The 23,982-nt window shown below is 43.3% G+C and overlaps 1 protein-coding gene across 1 annotated transcript in view; it reads left to right on the top strand.

The window, feature by feature from the left end:
- Positions 1-23,982, top strand: part of COL22A1 (collagen type XXII alpha 1 chain) — a 573,554-nt gene that overhangs the window by 414,749 nt on the left and 134,823 nt on the right. Inside the window, exons 36-40 of the mRNA XM_069732369.1 lie at positions 8,705-8,758; positions 9,303-9,356; positions 14,675-14,728; positions 15,455-15,559; positions 15,743-15,787. Coding sequence (XP_069588470.1) covers positions 8,705-8,758; positions 9,303-9,356; positions 14,675-14,728; positions 15,455-15,559; positions 15,743-15,787 — 312 coding nt within the window. The remainder of the gene's footprint in view (positions 1-8,704; positions 8,759-9,302; positions 9,357-14,674; positions 14,729-15,454; positions 15,560-15,742; positions 15,788-23,982) is intronic.

Raw genomic sequence — 23,982 nt, 5'->3', positions numbered from 1 at the left:
GGAAGGGTATAGGACCGTGTGCAGACTGGACGCCAACCAGCCACCGCCTGCCATATGCTAGCGGCACAATGAGGGAAGGGTATAGGACCGTGTGCAGACTGAACGCCAACCAGCCACCGCCTGCCATAAGCTAGCGGCACAATGAGGGAAGGGTATAGGACTGTGTGCAGATTGGACGCCAAACAGACACCGCCTGCCATAAGCTAGCGGCACAATGAGGGCAGGGTATAGGACCGTGTGCAGACTGGACGCCAACCAGCCTCCGCATGCCATAAGCTAGCGGCACAATGAGGGAATGGTATAGGACCGTGTGCAGACTGGACGCCAACCAGCCTCCGCATGCCATAAGCTAGCGGCACAATGAGGGCAAGGTATTGGACTGTGTGCAGACTGGACGCCAACCAGACACCGCCTGCCATATGCTAGCGGCACAATGAGGGCAAGGTATAGGACTGTATGCAGACTGGACGCCAACCAGGCACCGCCTGAAAGAAGCTAGCGGCACAATGAGGGCAGGGTATAGGACCGTGTACAGACTGGACGCCAACCAGCCACCGCCTGCCATAAGTTAGTGGCACAATGAGGGAAGAGTATAGGACCGTGTGCAGACTGGATGCCAACCAGACACCGCCTGCCATAAGCTAGCGGCACAATGAGGGCAAGGTATAGAACCGTGTGCAGACTGGACGCCAACCAGCCTCCGCCTGCCATAAGCTAGCGGCACAATGAGGGCAAGGTATAAGACTGTGTGCAGACTGGACGCCAACCAGACACCGCCTGCCATATGCTAGCGGCACATTGAGGGAAGGGTATAGGACTGTATGCAGACTGGTCGCCAACCAGACACCGCCTGCCATAAGCTAGCGGCACAATGAGGGCAAGGTATAGGACCGTGTGCAGACTGGACGCCAACTAGACACCGCCTGCCATAAGCTAACAGCACAATGAGGGCAAGGTATAGGACTGTGTGCAGACTGGACGCCAACCAGACACCGCCTGCCATAAGCTAGCGGCACAATGAGGGCAAGGTATAGGACCGTGTGCAGACTGGACGCCAACCAGACACCGCCTGCCATAAGCTAACAGCACAATGAGGGCAAGGTATAGGACTGTGTGCAGACTGGACGCCAACCAGACACCGCCTGCCATAAGCTAGCGGCACAATGAGGGCAAGGTATAGGACCGTGTGCAGACTGGACGCCAACCAGACCCCGCCTGCCGTAAGCTAGCGGCACAATGAGGGAAGGGTTTAGGACCGTGTGCAGACTGGACGCCAACCAGACACCGCCTGCTGTATACTAGTACCTGTTAAACACCAAGCCGGGAAATGAGTGTTTATACTAAAGGGCCACAATCCCCAAAATATCAGCTTATACGAGGAGCCTCTGATACCTGCGAGGCCGTCTCAGCTCAGCCCCTACTATCACTATACACCGCAGTATATAGCATGGGACAACCACGGCTCTCAAAAAAATATTTGAAAAGTGAAAAAAAAAAAGTTTTGAAAGAGTAACCGCCGTTCACAAATCAATAGAACACATGAAATAAGAAAAGTTTGTAATAAATCTTATCAGAGAAATCTGCTGCTTTCTCCTCCTGGACGGATTCATTCTCAATATGTGTTCAGAGAAGACAAATATTCACATCATTGAGATCAAATTTTAAAATCCCCAACTGCGAATTCCTAAGGCGCGAAAGAGGAGAAGCTAGAGGCAGACGCCGACATTCTGCTGCAAGTTCTCCTGAAACGACAGCTACACTTCTCCATAGAACTTTATAAGCACCAAGTGTCATCTCCTGTCTCAGTAACGGGAGAATCTGTTTTCATTGAGTGCAGATTTTTACCTGTGAGTTGAGAACTTTAAATGAAAGGAAGAGAAATAAGTGATATATTCCGGTTAAGATATAAAGATTCTTATTTTCACAGTCACCATTGATTTATGAAAAAAACAACAAAAAAATAAATAAAGCTTCGGTAACTTTTTAAATGTGTATGAAAACTGTTAAAGAACCGTAAAAATTCATATCCCTCTCCTTCCCCCATCTAAAAAAAATAAAATAAAAAAAAAAAAAATAGTTTGTATTTAGTATCGACACATCTGTAAATCTATCAAACTAGAAAGATGTTTAACGCATTTGTTGAAGGTCGTAAAGCAGGAAAAAAAAAAAATGAGATGCCTGAATTACCTTGTTTTTTTGGTGTCCGCTTTTACACCTGAAAAAAAGCAATTAAAAGCAAGAAAAAGAAAAAAAAAGTGTACATCAAATAATACAGTGATTTCACACGGCTAAGTTATGGGTCTCAGAGGATAACGACACAAACCAAATTTTAATTTTTTTTTTTTGCAAATTTCTGAAAATGTTCTCACCACTTAAATATACATGTGTACATATAGATATAATGTAAATAAATATATATATATATATATATATATATATATATATATATATATATATATATATATATATATATATATATAGTAGAGCTGTTATACAAATCTCCAATAAAGCAAGCCTTCTAACAGTGAATTTGAGAGGAAAACAAAAAAGTTATGGCACTTGGAAAAAGTGGGGGGACAAGGATAAAGGGCCAAAAATGAAAATTGTCCAGGATGGGACTAAAGAACTCAGGTCAAATACTGGATATGGGCAAAAAGTGGATTTGTAGATATAAAGGGTCTGGTGCGCGGCCTCATATCTGTACATTACTGAGGCTTGTGATTTGGGATATAGATCAGGACTTCACATGTAGCTAATCCTGACACAGGAAATCCTGTTCCTACCGGGATAGAATCGAGGACTGGGACTTGCAGACTTGTGAATTGCCGTCATGTCCTGCTTAGTCTCGCTCCTAGACATAAGTAAATATGGGATTATGTGTCTGATCAGCATCTTATTGCATATTCATAACAGTGAGGTCACCAATCTGCAGCCAGGAGCCGAGCTCACGGGGGGGTCACCATTATTAAGAGGAGTCTACTGCCACAACGACTCCATTACAATGCACTAGACTCCTCGGTCAGGATCGGTGCTCGCTGAACATTTGGGTCAGTGTGTATGGTGAATTTAACTAAAATCACTTGACAAGCTGACACGGCAGAATACTGAATGAACCTTCTATAAATAGGAACTTATGCCAACCCCTGATCATTGCAAGTCACTGCACCTCCGCTCGGGGTGGAAGCAAAAGGATGAACTCTTTTTACTTACAACAACATAGAAGTCAAAGTGGAAGGACAGTGCCCCCTTCAAAACAGCAAAGTAGTCAAAGTGGAAGGACAGTGCCCCCTTCAAAACAGCAAGGTAGTCAAAGTGGAAGGACAGTGCTCCCTTCAAAATAACAAGGTAGTCAAAGTGGAAGGACAGTTCCCCCTTCAAAATAACAAGATAACAAGGTAGTCAAGGTGGAAGGACAGTGTTCCCTTCAAAATAATAAGGTAGTCAAAGTGGAAGGACAGTGCTCCCTTCAAAATAACAAGGTAGTCAAAGTGGAAGGACAGGGCCCCCTTCAAAATAACAAGGTAGTCAAAGTGGAAGGACAGTGCCCCCTTCAATAAAACAAGGTAGTCAAAGTGGAAGGACAGTGCTCCCTTCAAAATAACAAGGTAGTCAAAGTGGAAGGACAGTTCCCCCTTCAAAATAACAAGGTAGTCAAAGTGGAAGGACAGTGCTCCCTTCAAAATAACAAGGTAGTCAAGGTGGAAGGACAATGCTCCCTTCAAAATAATAAGGTAGTCAAAGTGGAAGGACAGTGCTCCCTTCAAAATAACAAGGTAGTCAAAGTGGAAGGACAGTGCTCCCTTCAAAATAATAAGGTAGTCAAGGTGGAAGGACAGTGCTCCCTTCAAAATAATAAGGTAGTCGAAGTGGAAGGACAGTGCCCCCTTCAAATTAACAAGGTAATCAAAGTGGAAGGACAGTGCCCCCTTCAAAATAACAAGGTAATCAAAGTGGAAGGACAGTGCCCCCTTCAAAATAACAAGGTAGTCACAGTGGAAGGACAGTGCTCCCTTTAAAATAACAAGATAACAAGGTAGTCAAGGTGGAAGAACAGTGCTCCCTTCAAAATAATAAGGTAGTCAAAGTGGAAGGACAGTGCTCCCTTCAAAATAACAAGGTAGTCAAAGTGGAAGGACAGTGCTCCCTTCAAAATAACAAGGTAGTCAAAGTGGAAGGACAGTGCTCCCTTCAAAATAACAAGGTAGTCAAAGTGGAAGGACAGTGCCCCCTTCAAAATAACATGGTACTCCAAGTGGAAGGACAGTGCCCCCTTCAAAATAACAAGGTAGTCTAAGTGGAAGGACAGTGCCCCCTTCAAAATAACAAGGTAATCAAAGTGGAAGGACAGTGCCCCCTTCAAAATAACAAGGTAATCAAAGTGGAAGGACAGTGCCCCCTTCAAAACAACAAGGTAGTCACAGTGGAAGGACAGTGCTCCCTTCAAAATAACAAGATAACAAGGTAGTCAAGGTGGAAGGACAGTGTTCCCTTCAAAATAATAAGGTAGTCAAAGTGGAAGGACAGTGCTCCCTTCAAAATAACAAGGTAGTCAAAGTGGAAGGACAGTGCTCCCTTCAAAATAATAAGGTAGTCAAGGTGGAAGGACAGTGCTCCCTTCAAAATAATAAGGTAGTCGAAGTGGAAGGACAGTGCCCCCTTCAAATTAACAAGGTAATCAAAGTGGAAGGACAGTGTCCCCTTCAAAATAACAAGGTAATCAAAGTGGAAGGACAGTGCCCCCTTCAAAATAACAAGGTAGTCACAGTGGAAGGACAGTGCTCCCTTTAAAATAACAAGATAACAAGGTAGTCAAGGTGGAAGAACAGTGCTCCCTTCAAAATAATAAGGTAGTCAAAGTGGAAGGACAGTGCTCCCTTCAAAATAACAAGGTAGTCAAAGTGGAAGGACAGTGCTCCCTTCAAAATAACAAGGTAGTCAAAGTGGAAGGACAGTGCTCCCTTCAAAATAACAAGGTAGTCAAAGTGGAAGGACAGTGCCCCCTTCAAAATAACAAGGTAGTCAAAGTGGAAGGACAGTGCCCCCTTCAAAACAACAAGGTAGTCACAGTGGAAGGACAGTGCTCCCTTCAAAATAACAAGATAACAAGGTAGTCAAGGTGGAAGGACAGTGTTCCCTTCAAAATAATAAGGTAGTCAAAGTGGAAGGACAGTGCTCCCTTCAAAATAACAAGGTAGTCAAAGTGGAAGGACAGTGCTCCCTTCAAAATAACAAGGTAGTCAAAGTGGAAGGACAGTGCTCCCTTCAAAACAGCAAGGTAGTCAAAGTGGAAGGACAGTGCTCCCTTCAAAATAATAAGGTAGTCAAGGTGGAAGGACAGTGCTCCTTTCAAAATAATAAGGTAGTCAAAGTGGAAGGACAGTGCTCCCTTCAAAATAAAAAGGCAGTCAAAGTGGAAGGACAGTGCTCCCTTCAAAATAACAAGGTAGTCAAAGTGGAAGGACAGTGCTCCTTTCAAAATGACAAGGTAGTCAAAGTGGAAGGACAGTGCCCCCTTCAAAATAACAAGGTAGTCAAAGTGGAAGGACAGTGCTCACTTCAAAATAACAAGGTAGTCAAAGTGGAAGGACAGTGCTCCCTTCAAAATAACAAGGTAGTCAAAGTGGAAGGACAGTGCTCCCTTCAAAATAACAAGGTAGTCAAAGTGGAAGGACAGGGCCCCCTTCAAAATAACAAGGTAGTCAAAGTGGAAGGACAGTGCCCCCTTCAATAAAACAAGGTAGTCAAAGTGGAAGGACAGTGCTCCCTTCAAAATAACAAGGTAGTCAAAGTGGAAGGACAGTTCCCCCTTCAAAATAACAAGGTAGTCAAAGTGGAAGGACAGTGCTCCCTTCAAAATAACAAGGTAGTCAAGGTGGAAGGACAGTGCTCCCTTCAAAATAATAAGGTAGTCAAAGTGGAAGGACAGTGCTCCCTTCAAAATAACAAGGTAGTCAAAGTGGAAGGACAGTGCTCCCTTCAAAATAATGAGGTAGTCAAGGTGGAAGGACAGTGCTCCCTTCAAAATAATAAGGTAGTCGAAATGGAAGGACAGTGCCCCCTTCAAAATAACAAGGTAATCAAAGTGGAAGGACAGTGCCCCCTTCAAAATAACAAGATAACAAGGTAGTCAAGGTGGAAGGACAGTGCTCCCTTCAAAATAATAAGGTAGTCAAGGTGGAAGGACAGTGCTCCCTTCAAAATAATAAGGTAGTCGAAGTGGAAGGACAGTGCCCCCTTCAAAATAACAAGGTAATCAAAGTGGAAGGACAGTGCCCCCTTCAAAATAACAAGGTAGTCAAAGTGGAAGGACAGTGCTCCCTTCAAAATAACAAGATAACAAGGTAGTCAAGGTGGAAGGACAGTGCTCCCTTCAAAATAACAAGGTAGTCAAAGTGGAAGGACAGTGCTCCCTTCAAAATAACAAGGTAGTCAAAGTGGAAGGACAGTGCTCCCTTCAAAATAACAAGGTAGTCAAAGTGGAAGGACAGTGCCCCCTTCAAAATAACAAGGTAGTCAAAGTGGAAGGACAGTGCCCCCTTCAAAATAACAAGGTAGTCAAAGTGGAAGGACAGTGTTACCTTCCAATTAACATGGTAGTCAAAGTGGAATGACAGTGCTCCCTTCAAAAAATAACATGGTAGTCAAAGTTGAAGGACAGTGCCCCCTTCAAAATAACTTGGAAGTTAAAGTGGAAGGACAGTGCTCCCTTCAAAATAACAAGGTAGTCAAATTGGAAGGACAGTGCTCCCTTCAAAATAACAAGGCAGTCAAAGTGGAAGGACAGTTCACCCTTCAAAATAACAAGGTAGTCAAAGTAGAAGGACAGTGCTCCCTTCAAAATAACAAGGTAGTTAAAGTGGAAGGACAGTGCCCCCTTCGAAATAACATAGTAGTTAAATTCGAAGGACAGTGACGTCTTCCAAAAAACAAGGAAATTAAATGGAAAGGACAATAATACCTTTCAACCAACATGTAAGTTAGAGTAAAGGGACAGAAGCTACTTCCAACCAAAATGAACATACAAGTGGGAGAACAATGACCCTTTTCAATCAATATGGAAGTTAGAGTGGAATGACAGTGGCTTCTTCCAGCTGACGTGGAAGTAAAAACTAAATCACAGTAACACCTTCCAACCAAATTGGTCTTTAAACTGAAAGGACAGACACTTATTACTTTCAAACCAACGTGAAAGTCCAAGTTCAAGGAAAATGACCCATTCTAACAAATTTGAAAGTTGAAGTGGAAAGACAGTGACCTCTTTCAGATGACATGGAAGTAAAAGGGAACTTTCCACCAACATGTAAGTTAGTGTGAAAGGACAGCAGCTACTTCCAAACAAAATGGACATGCTGTAAAAATGGAAGGACAGTGACCCTTTCCAACCAATATGAAGTCAGAGTGGAAGGTCAGTTACGCCTTTCAGCTATCACAGAAGTCAAAGTGGAAGGATAGTGACCCTTTCCAACCAACATTGACTCCATGGGTAGATAACCTTTTTATGGTCCAAGGGCCACATTGTCATATTGAACTAATCTGGGGACTGCACTAAAGAATTAAAGGGGCATTATCTTCTGTGACATTTGTGGTATTTCGTAAGTGTGTATCATAAATGTCTGATAGGTGCAACGTTTACATACCGGACTCTTGCCTACAAAAATCAGCACTTTAATGGTACATTCACACTGAGTTTTTGTATGAGGAAATAGGAATGAGGAAATATAGAAATAGATTCTGCACCTAAGTCTACATAAAAAAACACATCAAATACTCTTTGAATAAGTTTCCAACTGATTTTGACGAGAAGTGTATTCGAAGAGTATTTAAAGAATATTTAATGTGGATTTGCAGTAAAATCTGGTTGTAAATCCTCGTAAAAAAAGTATCCCAAAATCATTGTCTTGTAGAACCGTCTTTTGGAATGATAACTTAATGTAATAATTTTCTGTGTGACTTTATCAACCTCTCACATAGTTCTGGAGGAACCTGAGTCTAAGCCGAAGCTCTTGGGTATTTTTGCAATTTCTCTGAGCATGGTCTGGGGGATTTTGCTGGGAATTCTACTTGTGGGAAGACTGTCAATGGTCTTGAATGTTTCCCAATTGTAAATAATCTGTCTCACTGCAGAATGATGGACTCAAAATTCTTTGGGAATTCCTTTATGACCTTTCCTCGATTGATGAACAGCAACAATTGTTTCTCTAAGATCATTGTTGATGTCTTTGTTCCATAGCTTTGCCCTAATTATATTCCAAGGACCAGACGTCCTGTTAAAAAAATAAAAGTTCTCCCCATTCCTGGCATTTGTACACACCACCACCAGGCTACATTTGAGAAGACAGGTCCTAGACCTAAATTACCTTTGAGTAGACCAAGTAGAGGAGGCACCATGCTTAGGTACCTACATAAAGCCAACATAGGAGCCATATTGCCTGGCTTTATTATACTTTGTGGGATATGAGATGAAGAGTTTGCTTCCTTGCTTTAGTTATATTGGATTACTTTCACCTATCCAAGACACGTAAACCCGATCCTGAGATGTTAGAAGTTCCTTCATATTTGGTCTGGATAGAAGACACCACGATAGAGTCTCAGGTTCAACATTTGTCCAATTGACCTACATCATCATCCATCATCCTAACCATCAAGGCTTTTGATGATAGATCTTTGCAAACCTGACCACAATTTCTTTATGTATTCACTGCAGGGTCCAAAAGGTCAAGATGGAGACAAAGGAGAACGTGGACCAAAGGGAGATATTGTAAGTATAACCTGACATATCTTTATTTATTATGGTGTTTTCTAAAAAGTTTCGAGCTTTGATTGCTAGCTAATGTCTAGTGGTGCCCCAAAACATTTATTAAAGGAGTTTTTCAAGAGTAGACAAATCTTCAAAAACAGTTCCACAAGAGGTTTTGTATGGTATTACAGCTTAGCCCCAACATGAAGTGTGGGAGCAGGGCAGGCACACAGAATCAGATGGGTTGGGCTACTTCATGTAAGAGGTGATATCATTGGGTGACCAAGATACCATCCATATTGTAGAAGAATGTGTACGATATACTGTAGAGTAGATAGATAAGGTTTTCCCACCTAGAATGGCTAGTTTAGGAAGTCAAATATTACAAGGTATTTACTGTGAAGTTGTGGACACATGACTTACACACACCTAGGGACACCTGTAATCAAGGCACATGTTCACAGTGACCATTTTTGATCACCTGTCCCACCTCGAATCAACAAGAAGGTTAAGTCGAATTTAATCTTCATGTATGGGCTCATCTCTTAACTTTTCTTACCAACAGGGTCCACCAGGCCTCGCAGGTCAACCTGGAACCAGAGGACTACCAGGGAATGTGGTAAGTGCTGAGAGATACCTCTAGACTTACAAAACTTCATATGTAAGGTATTTAGACAAATGTAGTCCAGCTCACCCTTTTCAAGGCTTCTAAGAAATGTTGGCACTGAATTGCCACTCCTGCCTGGTGTGGCCAAAACTGAATAGCAATAGAGTAAATTATTTGAACAAAATAACTCAAAACCTTTATTTCAGAAAATACTAGATTCACTGTCTACGATAATGGTCATTATTGTGCTGCGTAGACACCTAATCTGATTCCAAACAGATATATAGAGAAGATCATCAATAAAAGCCAGTGGTAAACATTTCTTATAATAGGTGTTTGTCTGCAGCGTGTCTTTGTCGTTTTTGTTTGGATGACTTGGTTGAGTACTATGTAGCCTTGTGCTCTTATCTGTGCGACACTTGTCCATTCGTATGTGTATGTGTGTCCATGCAAAAAAGACAAAAAAATAAATAAATGATGCTGCATAAACCAGTGCAGAGTTAGCAAAAATAAACATGGCCTTTCCGGCCTAAGTAAAAACAAAACATAATAAAACAGCACAGCCCTTGTTGTTACAGGGGTCCGCCCGCTCAGGAGAACAACCACACACTCTTTTTATCTTTTTCTTCTCAGGCCACAAAGTGCTGGAGTTTCCTTTCTCCAGCCCTTCGGAACACTGAATTCCTCTGGAGGCCGACTATTTAAACCCCAGACCACACCCTGGGGTGGAGATAAGGTGGAGAACCTCCCACCGGCTCTATGGTTGTCCACAGAAAATAGCCCTTAAAATGGCCGATTAACCCCTCTCAACATATAGTGTGCCAGAGGAAACTTGTGGGTTTCAAATCACTGAAGTCATTAGCCTCAGTGAAACATATCTCCCCTCCAACACTTTGCCAATGACTTTGTCACAGTATTTAGATAAAAACTGGAATGACAAAAAATGCAAATGGGGACTTATCTGGCTTACAAGGGAAGGAGTAAAACGGATTGCTCACCCAGGGGTGAAAGTCACAACCCCTCTGATAGCTTTAAAGGGAACCTGTCACCTGAATTTGGCGGGACAGGTTTGCGGTCATATGGGGGGGGGGGGGGTTTCGGGTGTTTTATTCACCCTTTCCTTACCCACTGGCTGCATGCTGGCCACAATATTGGGTTGAAGTTCATGCTGTGTCCTCCGAAGTACACGCCTGCGCAAGGCATCTTGCGATGCCGAGGATCCAGTATACGAGAGGGAAACAGATACTGTACGGATGCGGTTTTATTGCTCCACATTTTTCAAGGTAATGATACCTCTTCATCAGGACAACACAATGATAAACCTATAATTGTGGTTTGTGCTAATGAAGAGGTATGAGCACTTCAAAACGCATTGACAAAAAAAAAAAAATCGCATCCAAACAGCATCTGTTTCCCTTGAAAATAAAAAAAAATATTTAAAAATTCAAATAAATAACTATACAAGAAATTAAATACATAGCTACCTTATATAATAAATTAAATAAATCAGTGTAATAAATTAAATACATAATTATAAAATACTAACTAACTACCGGTATTTATTTTAAAAAAACTGTCTAATAAAAATATAAAGTATTATTGTGAATAATAATAATAATAATAAAAGCTTAAAGTAACTGTATAACAAATAACGAACTATATAATAAATAAAATATGTAACATGGAATCAATAACCATGTAATAATTGAAATAGATATATACCTATGATAAAATAAATAAGGAGACAATAACTATAGAATAAATAAAATAACCCAAAACAACTACCGCATGTAATAAATGAAATGCATAGCTATAAAATAATTGAAATGACTAACTAAACTTTAACTATAGTGAAATAAATAAGCATACAATTACTGTAGAATAAATAAAATAATTCAATATATAACTGTATAATAAATACAGTACAATATATAATAGAGTAAATAAAATATATAAACTTTATAATAAAGTAAATAATATAAACTATATCTATGTACATAATTGTCCAAGGGTCACTTCCGTCTGTCTGTCTGTCTCCTTCTGTCACGGTTATTCGTTCGCTGATTGGTCTCGGCAGCTGCCTTTCATGGCTGCCGCGACCAATCAGCGACGAGCACAGTCTGATTAGTCCCTCCCCTACTCCCCTGCACTCACTGCCCGACGCCCGCTCCGTAATCCCCTCCACTCACCGCTCACACAGGGTTAATGGCAGCGGTAACGGCCCGCGGTGTAACGCACTCCGTTACCGCTGCTATTAACCCTGTGTGTCCCCAACTATTTACTATTGATGCTGCCTATGCAGCATCAATAGTAAAAATATGCATGTAAAAAATAATAAAAAAAACAAAAAACCTGCTATACTCACCCTCCGCCGCCTTTCTCGCTCCTCGCCACGCTCCCAGGACCGCTCCGTTGCCAGCGGCAGCTTCCGGTCCCGTCCCAGGACCGGTGTGCGACAAGGACTTGCCGTGACATCATCATAGGTCCTGCTCACACCAGCCCTGGGACCGGAAGCTGCCGCTTGCAATGGAGCGATCCCAGGAGCGTGGTGAGGCGCGGCAAAGGCGGCGGATGGTGAGTATAGCAGGACTTCAACGGGCTATAGGTGAGTATATGTTTTTTTTTTTTTTTAAGTCTATACTACGTGGCTCTGTGCTGGCCAATATACTACGTGACTGGCCAATATACTACGTGGCTCTGCTATATACTATGTGGCTGGGCAATATACTACGTCGCTGGGCAATATACTATGTGGCTGGGCAATATACTACGTGACTGGGCAATATACTACGTCGTTGGACAATATACTACGTGACTGGGCAATATACCGTACTACGTGGGCTGTGCTATATAGTATGTGGCTGGGCAATACGTGACTGGGCAATATACTACGTGGCTGGGCAATATACCACGTGGCTGGGCAATATACTATGTGGCTGGGCAATATACTACGTCGCTGGACAATATACTACGTGACTGGGCAATATACTACGTGGCTGGGCAATATACTACATCGCTGGGCAATATACTACGTGGCTGGGCAATATACTACATGACTGGGCAATATACTACGTGACTGGGCAATATACTACGTCACTGGGCAATATACTACGTCGCTGGGCAATATACTACGTCGCTGGGCAATATACTACGTGGCTGTGCAATATACTACGTGGCTGGCCAATATACTACGTGACTGGGCAATATACTACGTCACTGGGCAATATACTACGTCGCTGGGCAATATACTACGTGGCTGTGCAATATACTACGTGGCTGGCCAATATATTACATGACTGGGCAATATACTACGTGGCTGGGCAATATACTACGTCGCTTGGCAATATACTACGTGGACATGCATATTCTAGAATACCCGATGCGTTAGAATCGGGCCACCATCTAGTGACTATATAAATAGCTGAGAATTGTAAATAATATAATATATATAAACTATATAATATGTTATATAATAAATTATATAGCTATATAATACATAAAATAAATATGGCATTTTGACTTTTTAAAACAATGCATTTTACAATTAATGTAAATTTACAAAAATGTAAATTAAAAAAATACTATAAAACATCTGAAATCTGTCCTATATACAGTGAGCCATGATCAGCGTGATATAGTTACATAGATTAGAGGCTCGCCGTGGAGTGTGTTGTGTTACATGACAGATCTGGAATGGGGGTCATGCTATGAAGCTGGGGCAGGTGTTAGATAAAGAGAAGCAGTAGATATAGAACATAACAAGTATATTCTTACAGATGCCAATTGCTTTAACTTGACCTATTTTCTTCTCTAGTCAGAACAAAAGCTGCAATCCAAATTGTCTCTGTTACCAGAGAGCAGTGCATTTTGGGAGCCGAAAAGAGTCATGCTGTTTGGTTATACAACTGTAGACAGTACCCATGTACAATGATCAGACTTTCCTGGATTCAGCTTTGGTTGTAACTGTTCGTGATGAAAACTCGCCTCACATAATATGGTCTTCCCACTTCCGCCAACATGACGTTCCGCAACCCCCATGCGGACACGAAAGGTCAACTTGGCACGATTTTACACAGATGCCCCGTGTTCATACAGCCCCAGGAAAGCCCAGGTAGTGAGATGATGTGGCCCATGTAATCAATGACGTGGCACCACACTTCCTCACAACCATGACCGGCTGAGAGGCCCCTTTCATTATCACCAGTAAAACAGAGCGCTGCAGACCGGTAGGGCTGCCACCAGTTCCTCTTTAGATATAAACCCAGTTCATTAATGGGATTATGTCGGGCCAGAAACCAGCCCTGGTGGCATGAAAAGTTAAACAGAGAAACGGACTTGTGGATTTATGGATCGAGATGAAAGAGTAGTCCAAGGTTATATATTTAACCACTTTAAGGGCATGGTTAGATATGCAAAAATGGGTGAAGTACAAAAGATATAAGTAGATGGATCATGTTAATTACCGGGTGGATTTTTGACGATGTGTATGCTGGGCCGCAGGGGACATGGGCTGCCTGGCTCCTAGGTCCTTCACAGCACGTTACTCAACATGGCCCCCACATTCGAAGTAAACCACAATCATAACAGAGAGAGAGAGACCATATGGCCTTACACTAGCCTTTATCCCCTTTGGGTCACTCCCCTCCTGCCCTCTGGGCTTAACCTAAATCCCCTCCTCTTGCCTCTAGCAGTTCAAAACTACAAAATTTAAGATGGTCATAACTCCCTAATTGATGGTCCTAGGGAGATGGTTTGAAGCTGTCAGATTCGGCCAGGCCCCTGCTATACATTGAGACTAAACACATCTTTGCTATCTGGTTCCTACTAGCCATTTTACATATCTACACTCCTTGGGGTGCTCGAACTAATTGAGACCCTGGAAAGCGTTCAGTCCTTTCCAGAGATTTCGAAAATGTAGCCTGTGTGTGTCCAGGACATACGATAAGTCCATATTCTCCTTATAAAATCATAGCTGACTCAACAAAGCAGTCTACATGGTATCTATTTTGCAAGAAAGCCTTTTGTTCTGAGCTTAGATGGATCAACGTGTGAGATCTGTCACTCACTGCCTTTTGAGGCTTGACCCCCTTGCTGAGCTAGGTCTCCTGTTACAGCTGCACATGGGAAGGGGGTTTTATAATCCTTTGCCAAATAGGATACAAATAATTGCCATAAACTTATATCTCAATATTCTTCACATGAAGTATAAAATGAAATATATTTTATAATTTAATTGAGCTTAGAAATGCAGCATATTTTTAAACTTATTTTTGCATTTTTATCCCATGATTTAATTAGTGTAACCTACCGTAATCTATTTTTTTTAAAAGGGAACTCCAGGAGATGCCGGTTTGCCAGGAAAAGACGGACAGAAGGGTGAAAAGGTGAACAAATCTAATTTTTTTTTGCAAGGAATGAAGCCCATTTGGGAAGTTTTCCATCTGTGCTCCGTCTCCTCTGTCTCCTGATATTTCTACTAAAATTGAAACCATAAAGATCGTCAGATCTGATGCTGCCTGTCGAATTGCCCCATCTGTTTATCAGATGGTACGAGGGAGACTGGGAATGTAGCCGAATATCAAGTGTATGTGTCAATAACAAGCCTAAGGGATCAACCACTAAAATAGTCTATTTCATTGGTACATGCAGTCAGTTTAATAGCAGATGAAAAAAATCCATCCCATAATCAACCAAAATGGCTGCTATTTTGGTCAATCCCATTGTATTTGAAAAAAAAAATATGGTACCTTGCTGCTTTGACCAGTAGTGATCAGATGTGGTCTATTGGTAACAAGATCTCAATTTCCCTACACTGCCTCCACAGGAGAAACGAAGAATTACAGATATCCCATTGAAATTATTGAGCTGTCTGTATAATGTATCAAGGCATCGTCTTGTCTGATTAATGGTTGAAAGTCCTAAATGTAGGCCATCAAATAATTAATTAGGACTCTTGAATTTTTAATTTTTTAATCAAACAAATCCTTTAAAAAAACATTAAATGTTACATCTCACTGGCAGATTATAATGGACATAGGAAATAAAATCAGGAGTCATTTCCCTAATAATATATTTCTAACTGATGAATATACAATGTGATTTTTTTATAGGGTGAACCAGGCAGAGAAGGGAAACTTGGCCCGCCGGGCCCATCTGGAGAGGCTGGTTTAGCCGGTTTGCCTGGACTCCCAGGCCGAGGAAAGGATGGTGAAAGGGTAAGTTAAAAAAGCATTAAAACATACAACAATGATGTATTTTCCCCTCAACTCTAGACAATAGCTATCAGTATAGAAAAATGCAGGGAAGACAAGTATCACGTCTTCTCTGTCTACTGTAGTATCTCAAAAATAAGAAGATAATTAAAAAATCCAATATTTTAATGCTAATATTTTTTGTAGGGTGATCGCGGATTTCCTGGCCCCCAAGGACAACCTGGGTCTAAGGTAAGTACATTGATTTACAATCATAAAACAGCAGCAATCTTGGTTGACAATATTGCCAATGTATAGTATGGCTGATAGTGAGTGAATCTTAAAGTTAAAACTCAAAATATGTCATAGTGCTGGAGGGGGAGGAGGTGAGCTGTGACATCTCTTACTGTGCATAGTGAATCCTCTGTATCTAGTTCATATTAAGGTGTTTTCAGTCATTGTACAGGAGGAGGTGAGCTGTGACATCACCTATTGTGAATGGTGGATCCTGTGTTATCTACTGTATATAGAGGTGTTATCAGTCATTGTACAGGAGGAGGAGGTGAGCTGTGACATCACCTATTGTGAATGGTGGATCCTGTGTTATCTACTGTATATAGAGGTGTTATCAGTCATTGTACAGGAGGAGGAGGTGAGCTGTGACATCACCTATTGTGAATGGTGGATCCTGTGTTTTCTACTGCATATAGAGGTGTTATCAGTCATTGTACAGGAGGAGGAGGTGAGCTGTGACATCACCTATTGTGAATGGTGGATCCTGTGTTTTCTACTGCATATAGAGGTGTTATCAGTCATTGTACAGGAGGAGGAGATCAGCTGTGATATCACCTATTGTGAATGGTGGATCCTGTGTTATCTACTTACTGTATATAGAGGTGTTATCAGTCATTATACAGGAGGAGAAGGTGATCTGTGACATCACCTATTGTGAATGGTGGATCCTGTATTATCTAATGCATATCGAGCTGTTATCAGTCATTGTACAGGAGGAGGAGGTGAGCTGTGGCATCATCTATTGAGAATGGTGGATCCTGTGTTATCTACTGTATACAGAGGTGTTATCAGTCATTGTACAGGAGTAGGAGGTGAGCTGTGACATCACCTATTGGGAATGGTGGATCCTGTGTTATCTACTGTATACAGAGGTGTTATCAGTCATTGTACAGGATGAGAAAGAGGTGAGCTGTGACATCACCTATTGGGAATGGTGGATCCTGTGTTATCTACTGCATATAGAGGTGTTATCAGTCATTGTACAGGAGGAGGAGGTGAGCTGTGGCATTGCCTATTGTGAATGGTGGATCCTGTATTATCTAATGCATATCGAGCTGTTATCAGTCATTGTACAGGAGGAGGAGGTGAGCTGTGGCATCATCTATTGAGAATGGTGGATCCTGTGTTATCTACTGTATACAGAGGTGTTATCAGTCATTGTACAGGAGTAGGAGGTGAGCTGTGACATCACCTATTGGGAATGGTGGATCCTGTGTTATCTACTGTATACAGAGGTGTTATCAGTCATTGTACAGGATGAGAAGGAGGTGAGCTGTGACATCACCTATTGGGAATGGTGGATCCTGTGTTATCTACTGCATATAGAGGTGTTATCAGTCATTGTACAGGAGGAGGAGGTGAGCTGTGACATCACCTATTGTGAATGGTGGATCCTGTGTTTTCTACTGCATATAGAGGTGTTATCAGTCATTGTACAGGAGGAGGAGGTGAGCTGTGATATCACCTATTGTGAATGGTGGATCCTGTGTTATCTACTTACTGTATATAGAGGTGTTATCATTCATTGTACAGGAGGAGAAGGTGATCTGTGACATCACCTATTGTGAATGGTGGATCCTGTATTATCTAATGCATATCGAGCTGTTATCAGTCATTGTACAGGAGGAGGAGGTGAGCTGTGGCATCATCTATTGAGAATGGTGGATCCTGTGTTATCTACTGTATACAGAGGTGTTATCAGTCATTGTACAGGAGTAGGAGGTGAGCTGTGACATCACCTATTGGGAATGGTGGATCCTGTGTTATCTACTGTATACAGAGGTGTTATCAGTCATTGTACAGGATGAGAAAGAGGTGAGCTGTGACATCACCTATTGGGAATGGTGGATCCTGTGTTATCTACTGCATATAGAGGTGTTATCAGTCATTGTACAGGAGGAGGAGGTGAGCTGTGGCATTGCCTATTGTGAATGGTGGATCCTGTATTATCTAATGCATATCGAGCTGTTATCAGTCATTGTACAGGAGGAGGAGGTGAGCTGTGGCATCATCTATTGAGAATGGTGGATCCTGTGTTATCTACTGTATACAGAGGTGTTATCAGTCATTGTACAGGAGTAGGAGGTGAGCTGTGACATCACCTATTGGGAATGGTGGATCCTGTGTTATCTACTGTATACAGAGGTGTTATCAGTCATTGTACAGGATGAGAAGGAGGTGAGCTGTGACATCACCTATTGGGAATGGTGGATCCTGTGTTATCTACTGCATATAGAGGTGTTATCAGTCATTGTACAGGAGGAGGAGGTGAGCTGTGACATCACCTATTGTGAATGGTGGATCCTGTGTTTTCTACTGCATATAGAGGTGTTATCAGTCATTGTACAGGAGGAGGAGGTGAGCTGTGATATCACCTATTGTGAATGGTGGATCCTGTGTTATCTACTTACTGTATATAGAGGTGTTATCATTCATTGTACAGGAGGAGAAGGTGAGCTGTGGCATCATCTATTGAGAATGGTGGATCCTGTGTTATCTACTGTTTATAGATGTGATATCAGTCATTGTACAGGAGGAGGAGGAGGTGAGCTGTGACATCACCTATTGGGAATGGTGGATCCTGTGTTATCTACTGTATATAGAGGTGTTATCAGTCATTGCACAGGAGTAGGAGGTGATATGTGACATCATCTATTGAGAATGGTGGATCCTATGTTATCTACTGTATACAGAGGTGTTATCAGTCATTGTACAGGAGGAGGAGGTGAGCTGTGACATCACTTATTGTGAATTGTGGATCCTGTGTTATTTACTGTATATAGAGGTGTTATCAGTCATTGTACAGGAGAAGGAGGTGAGCTGTGACATCATCTATTGAGAATGGTGGATCCTGTGTTATCTACTGTATTCAGAGGTGTTATCAGTCATTGTACAGGAGTAGGAGGTGAGCTGTGACAACACCTATTGTGAATGGTGGATCCTGTGTTTTCTACTGCATATAGAGGTGTTATTAGTCATTGTACAGGAGGAGGAGGTGAGCTGTGGCATTGCCTATTGTGAATGGTGGATCCTGTGTTATCTGCTGTATATAGGGATGTTATCAGACATTGTACAGGAGGAGGAGGTGAGCTGTGACATTGCCTATTGTGAATGGTGGATCCTGTGTTATCTACTGTATGTAGAGGAGTTATCAGTCATTGCACAGGGGGAGGAGGTGAGCTGTGACATTGCCTATTGTGAATGGTGGATCCTGTGTTATCTACTGTATATAGAGGAGTTATCAGTCATTGTACAGGAGGAGGAGGAGGTGAGCTGTGACATCACCTATTGTGAATGGTGGATCCGGTGTTATCCGCTGTATATAGAGGTGTTATCAGTCATTGTACAGGAGGAGGAGGAGGTGAGCCGTGACATCACCTATTGTGAATGGTGGATCCTGTGTTATCTACTGTATATAGAGGTGTTATCAGTCATTGTACAGGAGGAGGAGGTGAGCTGTGACATCACCTATTGTGAATGGTGGATCCTGTGTTATCTACTGTATATAGATGTGATATCAGTCATTGTACAGGAGGAGGAGGAGGAGGTGAGCTGTGACATCACCTATTGTGAATGGTGGATCCTGTGTTATCTACTGTATATAGAGGTGTTATCAGTCATTGTACAGGAGGAGGAGGTGAGCTGTGACATCACCTATTGTGAATGACAATTGTAAATGGTGGATCCTATGTTATCTTCTGGATGTAGAGCTGTTGTCATTTTAAAGGAGTGTTGTGTCACTCTGTACCAGGCTGCTATAGCACGCTGCACCAGGCTGTTAGGTCAGTGTGCACTAGGCTGTTATGGCACTCTACACCAGGCTATTATGTCACTCTACACGAGGCTGTTATGGCACTCTACACCAGGCTATTATGGCACTCTACAGCAGGCTGTTATGGCACTCTACACCAGGCAATTATGACACTCTACACCAGGCTGTTATGGCACTCTACACCAGGCTATTATGGCACTCTACACCAGGCTGTTATGGCACTCTACACCAGGCTATTATGTCACTCTACACGAGGCTGTTATGGCACTCTACACCAGGCAATTATGACACTCTACACCAGGCTGTTATGGCACTCTGCACCAGGCAATTATGGCACTCTACACCAGGCTGTTATGGCACTCTACACCAGGCTATTATGTCACTCTACACGAGGCTGTTATGGCACTCTACACCAGGCAATTATGACACTCTACACCAGGCTGTTATGGCACTCTACACCAGGCTGTTATGGCACTCTATGCCAGGCTATTATGGCACTCTACACCAGGCTATTATGGCACTCTACACCAGGCTGTTATGGCACTCTACACCAGGCTCTTATGGCACTCTACACTAGGCTGTTATGGCACTCTGCACCAGGCAATTATGTCACTCTACACGAGGCTGTTATGGCACTCTACACCAGGCAATTATGACACTCTACACCAGGCTGTTATGGCACTCTACACCAGGCTGTTATGGCACTCTATGCCAGGCTATTATGGCACTCTACACCAGGCTGTTATGGCACTCTATGCCAGGCTATTATGGCACTCTACACCAGGCTGTTATGGCACTCTACACCAGGCTCTTATGGCACTCTACAGTAGGCTGTTATGGCACTCTACGCCAGGCTATTATGGCACTCAACACCAGGCTGTTATGGCACTCTACGCCAGGCTATTATGGCACTCTACACCAGGCTGTTATGGCACTGTATACCATGCTGTAATGCACTCTACACCAGGCTGTTATGGCACTCTACGCGGTCTGTTATGGCACTCCATTCCAGACTATTATGGCACTCTTCAACAGGCTATTATGGCACTCTACACCAGGCTGTTATGGCACTCTACACCAGGCTATTATGGCACTCTACACCAGGCTATTATGGCACTCTACACCAGGCTATTATGGCACTACACACCAGGCTTTTATGGCACTCAACACCAGGCTGTTATGGCACTCTACGCCAGGCTATTATGGCACTCAACACCAGGCTGTTATGGCACTCTACACCAGGCTATTATGGCACTCTACACCAGGCTGTTATGGCACTACACACTAGGCTGTTATGGCACTCTGCACTAGGCTGTTATGGCAGTTTACATGGTCTGTTATGGCACTCCATGCCAGGCAATTATGGCACTCTATACCAGGCTATTATGGCACTCTACACCTGGCTATTATGGCACTCTACACCAGGCTATTATGGCACTACACACCAGGCTGTTATGGCACTCTGCACTAGGCTGTTATGGCAGTTTACACGGTCTGTTATGGCACTCCATACCAGGCAATTATGGCACTCTATACCAGGCTGTTATGGCACCCTACACCAGGCTATTATTGCACTCTGCACCAGGCTGTTATGTCACTCTGCACCAGGCTTTTATGGCACTCTACAGCAGGCTGTTATGGCACTCTACACCAGGCAATTATGACACTCTACACCAGGCTGTTATCGCACCCTACACCAGGCTGTTATGGCACTCTACACCAGGTTGTTATGGCACTCTGCACTAGGCTGTTATGGCACTCTACACGGTCTATTATGGCACTCTACACCAGGCTGTTATGGTACTCTACAGCAGGCTGTTGTGGCACTCTACACAAGGCTTTTATGGCACTCTACAGCAGGCTGTTGTGGCACTCTACACCAGGCTGTTATGGCACTCAACACCAGGCAATTATGACACTCTACACCAGGCTGTTATGGCACTCTACACCAGGCTATTATGGCACTCTACACCAGGCTATTATGGCACTCTACACCAGGCTGTTATGGCACTCTACACCAGGCTCTTATGGCACTCTACACTAGGCTGTTATGGCACTCTACAGCAGGCTGTTGTGGCACTCTACACCAGGCTATTATGGCACTTTATACCAGGCAATTATGACACTCTACGCCAGGCTGTTATGGCACTCTACGCCAGGCTATTTTGGCACTCTACACTTGGCTGTTATGGCACTGTATACCATACTGTAATGCACTCTACACCAGGCTGTTATGGCACTCTACTCCAGGCTATTATGGCACTCTACACCAGGTTGTTATGGCACTCTACGCCAGGCTATTATGGCACTCTACACCAGGCTGTTATGGCACTGTATACCATGCTGTAATGCACTCTACACCAGGCTGTTATGGCACTCTACACCAGGCAATTATGACACTCTACACCAGGCTGTTATGGCACTTTACACCAGGCTATTATGGCACTCTACACCAGGTTGTTATGGCACTCTGCACTAGGCTGTTATGGCACTCTACACGGTCTGTTATGGCACTCCATACCAGGCTATTATGGCACTCTACACCAGGCTGTTATGGCACTCTACAGCAGGCTGTTATGGCACTCTACAGCAGGCTGTTGTGGCACTCTACACAAGGCTTTTATGGCACTCAACACCAGGCAATTATGACACTCTACACCAGGCTGTTATGGCACTCTACACCAGGCTATTATGGCACTCTACACCAGGCTGTTATGGCGCTCTACACCAGGCTCTTATGGCACTCTACACTAGGCTGTTATGGCACTCTACACCAGGCTATTATGGCACTTTATACCAGGCAATTATGACACTCTACGCCAGGCTGTTATGGAACTCTACGCCAGGCTATTATGGCACTCTACACTTGGCTGTTATGGCACTGTATACCATACTGTAATGCACTCTACACCAGGCTGTTATGGCACTCTACGCCAGGCTATTATGGCACTCTACACCAGGTTGTTATGGCACTCTACGCCAGGCTATTATGGCACTCTACACCAGGCTGTTATGGCACTGTATACCATGCTGTAATGCACTCTACACCAGGCTGTTATGGCACTCTACGCGGTCTGTTATGGCACTCCATTCCAGACTATTATTGCACTCTACAACAGGCTATTATGGCACTCTACACCAGGCTGTTATGGCACTCAACAGCAGGCTGTTATGGCACTCTACACCAGGCTATTATGGCACTCTACACCAGGCTATTATGGCACTCTACACCAGGCTGTTATGGTGCTCTACACCAGGCTCTTATGGCACTCTACACTAGGCTGTTATGGCACTCTACAGCAGGCTGTTGTGGCACTCTACACCAGGCTATTATGGCACTTTATACCAGGCAATTATGACACTCTACGCCAGGCTGTTATGGCACTCTACGCCAGGCTATTATGGCACTCTACACTTGGCTGTTATGGCACTGTATACCATACTGTAATGCACTCTACACCAGGCTATTATGGCACTCTACACCAGGTTGTTATGGCAATCTAGGCCAGGCTATTATGGCACTCTATACCAGGCTGTTATGGCACTGTATACCATGCTGTAATGCACTCTACACCAGGCTGTTATGGCACTCTACGCGGTCTGTTATGGCACTCCATTCCAGACTATTATTGCACTCTACAACAGGCTATTATGGCACTCTACACCAGGCTGTTATGGCACTCAACAGCAGGCTGTTATGGCACTCTACACCAGGCTATTATGGCACTCTACACCAGGCTATTATGGCACTACACACCAGGCTGTTATGGCACTCTACACCAGGCTATTATGGCACTACACACCAGGCTGTTATGGCACTCTACACCAGGCTATTATGGCACTCTACACTTGGCTGTTATGGCACTGTATACCATACTGTAATGCACTCTACACCAGGCTGTTATGGCACTCTACGCCAGGCTATTATGGCACTCTACACCAGGTTGTTATGGCACTCTACGCCAGGCTATTATGGCACTCTATACCAGGCTGTTATGGCACTGTATACCATGCTGTAATGCTCTCTACACCAGGCTGTTATGGCACTCTACGCGGTCTGTTATGGCACTCCATTCCAGACTATTATTGCACTCTACAACAGACTATTATTGCACTCTACACCAGGCTGTTATGGCACTCAACAGCAGGCTGTTATGGCACTCTACACCAGGCTATTATGACACTCTACACCAGGCTGTTATGGCACTCTACACCAGGCTATTATGGCACTCTACACCAGGCTATTATGGCACTACACACCAGGCTGTTATGGCACTCTACACCAGGCTATTATGGCACTCTACACCAGGCTATTATGGCACTCTACACCAGGCTATTATGGCACTCTACACCAGGCTATTATGGCACTCTACGCCAGGCT

This window comes from Ranitomeya imitator, chromosome 6, assembly GCF_032444005.1.
Source record: "Ranitomeya imitator isolate aRanImi1 chromosome 6, aRanImi1.pri, whole genome shotgun sequence".
Taxonomy (NCBI): Eukaryota; Metazoa; Chordata; class Amphibia; order Anura; family Dendrobatidae; genus Ranitomeya; species Ranitomeya imitator.
Note: the sequence above shows the minus strand (reverse complement) of the source record. Positions and strands in the feature narration are given on the sequence as shown.